General features: G+C 52.5%; 2 protein-coding genes across 2 annotated transcripts; both read left to right on the top strand.

The window, feature by feature from the left end:
• Positions 1-2,875: 2,875 nt before the first annotated feature.
• On the top strand, positions 2,876-3,554 carry LOC149393303 (uncharacterized). The gene is made up of 2 exons (XM_089617972.1): positions 2,876-3,232; positions 3,297-3,554. Exons 1-2 carry the CDS (start codon positions 2,876-2,878, stop codon positions 3,552-3,554), a joined length of 615 nt encoding a protein of 204 aa, XP_089474098.1.
• On the top strand, positions 3,555-4,028 carry LOC149393302 (uncharacterized). The gene has a single exon (XM_089617971.1). It carries the CDS (start codon positions 3,555-3,557, stop codon positions 4,026-4,028), a length of 474 nt encoding a protein of 157 aa, XP_089474097.1.
• The last annotated feature ends 572 nt before the right edge of the window (positions 4,029-4,600 follow it).

Below are 4,600 nucleotides of genomic sequence, written 5' to 3'. Positions count from 1 at the left end.
CAGTCCTTCCAAGCCCTGCGAGAGGTGTTCCTCGTTCGATTCGCCACTCTAGTGGCGCAAAAGAAGTCAAAGACATACCTCTTGTCCATCCGGCAAGAGAGAGACGAGACCTTGAGGCAGTATCTAGCTCGCTTCATCGAGGAATCCCACAAGGTGGAGGGGTTCGACGGTAAGGACGCCATCACAGCAATCATGGAGGGAGCTCGCACGAGCGACTTCCTCAAGTCCATCGTCGGGAAGGTCCCGAGAGATATAGCGGAGCTCATGTCAAGAGCTCGCACTTACATGGGGATCGAGGACTACCTCGATGGCTGAGACGGCCGGAAAGCTAGTGGACAAAGTGGTTGTCGTCGTGACGACCAGGACGGGGATCGTTCCGACCATCGAAAGATGAGGAATAAGGGAGGCCAGATCCCTAACGGTCGCTCCCTCCCCGGGCCAAGGCCCTCGTATGTTGATAGCTTTCGAAAGTTTTCAATGTTCACCCATCTCAACACCCCGCAAGAGTGGATCCTGGCCTTGCATCGCGACAAGTTGGGAAGTCCCGCTCCTCTCACGAAGGATCCTGCGAAGCGGGATCGAAGCAAGTTTTGCGAATACCACCAAGATCATGGACACATGACGTCCGAGTGCTACCAGCTCAAGCATCAGATTGAGGCCCTAATCCAAGATGGGAAACTGAAGGAATACATCCTCAAAATGATTGGCACGGCCGCGACAGGCAGAGAACGCTCGCGGCAAGAAAAGAAGGGTCCGACAATGGTTACCGTTACTGACCGAATAGCAAACAACGAACCAGAAAGCTCACAAATGCACGTTGTGGACTCGATTATGGGAGGACCCGAGCTCGGGGACTCAAGTACACAGAGGAAGAAGTACGTGGGGGAAGTCTCTCAGGGCAAGATAGCCGATCACATCAACCACACGTACAAGGTTCCATCTCCGACCCCCTTTGAGTCCATGTTCTTCACCAACCAAGAGGCGGTGCGAGTGCTACACCCGCACAACGACGCGATAGTCGTTTCAGCGCCAGTCGCTAACAACCTCGTCCGGAGAATCCTGATTGACAACGGCAGCTCGCCCGACATCATCTTCAAATCAGCTCTGGATAGGATGAAGCTGACCGGGCTAAGACCGACCCCGATCTCGACCCCACTCTTGATGACGGAGGGTACCATCGACCTCCCGATTACCTTCGAGACTCTTGGGGGAATCGAGGTCAACCACATCGTGTCATTCCTGGTTGTGGATCAACCTTCTGCCTACAACATCATCATAGGTCGCCCAACTCTCAATCAAATGAAGGCCATAACTTCCACCTATCATTTTATTATGAAATTCCCGACCGAGAAGGGAATCGCCATAATGTTGGGAGACCAATCGATGGCAAGAATGTGCTACATTCAGGGGGTGGATGGTAAGATGAAGGGGAAGATGCTGAGTACCGTGCAAGATTGAGGAAGGAGACACCTTTGAAGAGTTTGACCAAAGGGACGATGTCGAGCGTCGGAAGGTGGAGACACCGGATGACGTCGTTCCCATCATGCAGGACGACGCCAAGCCGGACCAGGTAGTCAAGGTAGGCGCCTAGCTCCCGACCGAGATCCAACTCCAATTTGCGGCCTTCCTCCGCGAGTTCAAGGACGTCTTCGCATGGATACACGTCGATATGCCGGGAATCGACCCCAAAATAATGGTCCACCGCCCTAACGACGAAAAGAGGGTGACCGAACACGTCCAACTGAGACGAGCGTTCAGCGGGGAGAGATACCAGGCCATTGGTGAAGATGTTGATAAACTTCTCGCCGCCAACTTCATAAGGGAGGCGGAACACCCCAAGTGGGTGTCCAATGTCGTAATGGTAAAGAAGCCAAATGGGAAGTAGCGGATCTGCATCGACTACAAGGATCTCAACAAAGCATGCCCGAAGGATAGCTTTCCTCTCCCGAGGATCGAACAACTCGTAGATGCCACGGCGGGCCATGAGCTGCTAAGCTTCATGGACGCCTATTCAGGGTACAATCAGATCCGCATGCACGAGCCGAATCAGATCAAAATCACCTTTGTCACGTACCGCGGACTTTACTGTTACAAGGTCATGCCCTTTGGCCTAAAAATCGCGAGTGCTACGTATCAAAGGCTGATGAATCGAATGTTCACCAACCAGATTGGCAAGACAATGGAGGTCTACCTGGACGACATGCTAATCAAAATCTTAAGGGCCACGACCACGTCCGAGACCTCAGGGAGATGCTCAGAATCCTGTGGCGATACAAAATGAAGCTCAACCCCAACAAGTGCGCTTTCGGGATTAACTCCGGGAAATTCTTGGGCTATATGGTTAGCCGTCGTGGGATCGAGGCTAATCCCAAAAAAATCAAGGCGATCTTAGAAATGAGGTCGCCACAGAAGGTTAAAGAAGTACAGAGTTTGACGGGAAGGATCGCCGCCCTAACGCGATTCGTATCCAAGGCTACCGACAGATGCCAACTGTCCTTCAAGGCGTTGAAGAAGACCGACAGATTCGTGTGGACGGAAGAGTGCAAGGAGGCATTCTGCAAAATGAAGACCTACTTCAGCTCCCCTCCATTCCTCGCAAAACCTAAGGACAGTGAGACATTGTACGTCTATCTCGCGGTTTCCGACAGGGCCGTGAGCGCGGTCCTGATACACGAGGAAAACGAGGTCCAATGCCGGTGTACTACGTTAGCAATGTGCTCCTCGATGCCGAGACTCGATACCCAAAAATCGAAAGATTGTCCCTCGCCCTCGTCATGAGCGCGAAAAACTGCGCTCCTATTTTCAAGCACATCTTATCACGGTGCGCACGGGATAACTCATCGAGAAGGTAGTACAAAAAGGGACCTTGTCACGAATGGCCACATGGTGTCAAGAGCTTGGAGAGTATGGGATCGAGTTTCAACCGAGAACCGCCATCAAAGGTCAAGCAGTCGCCGACTTTGTGGCGGAATTCACATGCACACCCCCAACGGATGAAGACAAGGAAGACAAGGAGAACGACCACGACGGGTCGACAAAGAAAGGGACCAATGACCCGATAGGGCCGGTTTGGGATCTACACGTGGACGACGCATCAAACGACCGGGGGGCTGGCACCGGCTTCCTAATCACAAACCCCGATAGAGAAAAATTGAGGTACGCTTTGCTATTCGAACTCAAGGCCTCCAACAACAAGGCAGAGTATGAAGATCCGATCGTTGGCTTGGAGTTGGCAAACAAGCTGGAAATCCGGAACCTAGCGCATCCACTGCGACTCGCAACTAATTGTGAACCAGGTGAAGGGCAACTACGCAGCCAAGGAGCCAAGCATGATCGCATACCTATCCAAGATGCAGAAGAACTTGGAAGCTCTTTCGTTGTTCGAGATAGTCCAAGTCCCCCACGAGTCGAACATCAAGGCCGATGCCTTGGCACGCCTTGCGTCGGGGATAGATGAGGATGGAGAAGGCAATGTCCCAATAGAAGTATTGACCCAACCCTACGTCTCGAGAAGCGATGTAGGATTGGTCGATGACGTACTGTCTCCATCGTAGATGACGCCGCTCGTAGAATACCTCATGCGAGGAGTCGCTCTCAAGAACAAGGAGGAAGCGAGAAAGCTGAGAAGCTTGGCACCCAAGTACACGATGAGAGGGGACACCCTATTCAAGAGAGGGCACTCAACGCCTCTCCTCCAGTGCTTAAACGAAGTTGAAGCGAAGAACACGCTCCGCAACGTGCACGATGGGCTATACGGGAACCACGCCACCGGACAGTCTTTGACTCTGAAACTCCTGAGGCTTGGATACTTTTGGCCGACCTTGAAAAAGGACTCCCACGAGTGGGCTAGAAAGTGTGACAAATTCCAGAGGTTTGCCCATGTCCCGTGCCAGGCACCTGCACTGCTATGCCCGATCGTTGTACCTCGACCCTTCGTGAAGTGGGGGATCGACCTCATCGGCGAGCTGCCTACGGCCCCGCGACAATACAAGAACGCAATCGTGACTATCGATTACTTTACGAAGTGAGTAGAGGCGGAACCATTGGCAAAGATCACAGAGGCGAACATGACTAGTTTCATCTGGAAGAACATCATCTGCCGCTTCGGGATCCCCGCCTCGATCGTGACCGACAATGGGAAGCAATTCGATAATGTGTGCGTCTGCGACATATTCAAGCAATTGGGGATCAACAAGACCTTCTCCTCCCCTCGTCATCCTCATGCCAATGGTCAAGTCGAAGTGGTTAACAAAACGATCAAGGAGAACCTGAAGAAGAAGTTAGAAAAAAGAAAGGGGGCGTGTGCCGAAGAGCTTCCTACGGTCTTGTGGGCATACCGAATGACCGTGCGGAACGCAACCGGCGAAACCCCATTTGCACTCGCGTTTGGCATTGAGCCGTAGTCCCCGTTGAGACCAAGCTCCCGACTCTCTGCTTTGAAGAATTCGAAGAAGCCGCTAATGACGAGGCGATGATGCTTGAAGTAGACCTCATAGATGAGAAGAAGGCAGACGCATTGACCCGCCTCACCGCACATAAGAGGAAGGTCGAGAATTACTACAACTCTAAGGCAAGCTTCGTAAGTTCGCCGACGGAAGCC

Source organism: Urtica dioica, chromosome 6 (assembly GCF_054948205.1).
Source record: "Urtica dioica subsp. dioica isolate 48M chromosome 6, U.dioica_male_clone48M_v1_H2, whole genome shotgun sequence".
NCBI lineage: Eukaryota > Viridiplantae > Streptophyta > Magnoliopsida > Rosales > Urticaceae > Urtica > Urtica dioica.
The sequence above is the reverse complement of the archived record's forward strand: the minus strand, read 5'-3'. Positions and strand labels throughout refer to the sequence as shown.

Bases quoted from the DNA above. Each gene is read 5' to 3' on its own strand.
- LOC149393302 (XM_089617971.1), top strand. From the start codon at position 3,555: ATGACGCCGCTCGTAGAATACCTCATGCGAGGAGTCGCTCTCAAGAAC.
- LOC149393303 (XM_089617972.1), top strand. From the start codon at position 2,876: ATGGCCACATGGTGTCAAGAGCTTGGAGAGTATGGGATCGAGTTTCAA. The intron at 3,233-3,296 runs GCAAACAAGCTG...ATTGTGAACCAG, and splicing joins CGATCGTTGGCTTGGAGTTG to GTGAAGGGCAACTACGCAGC.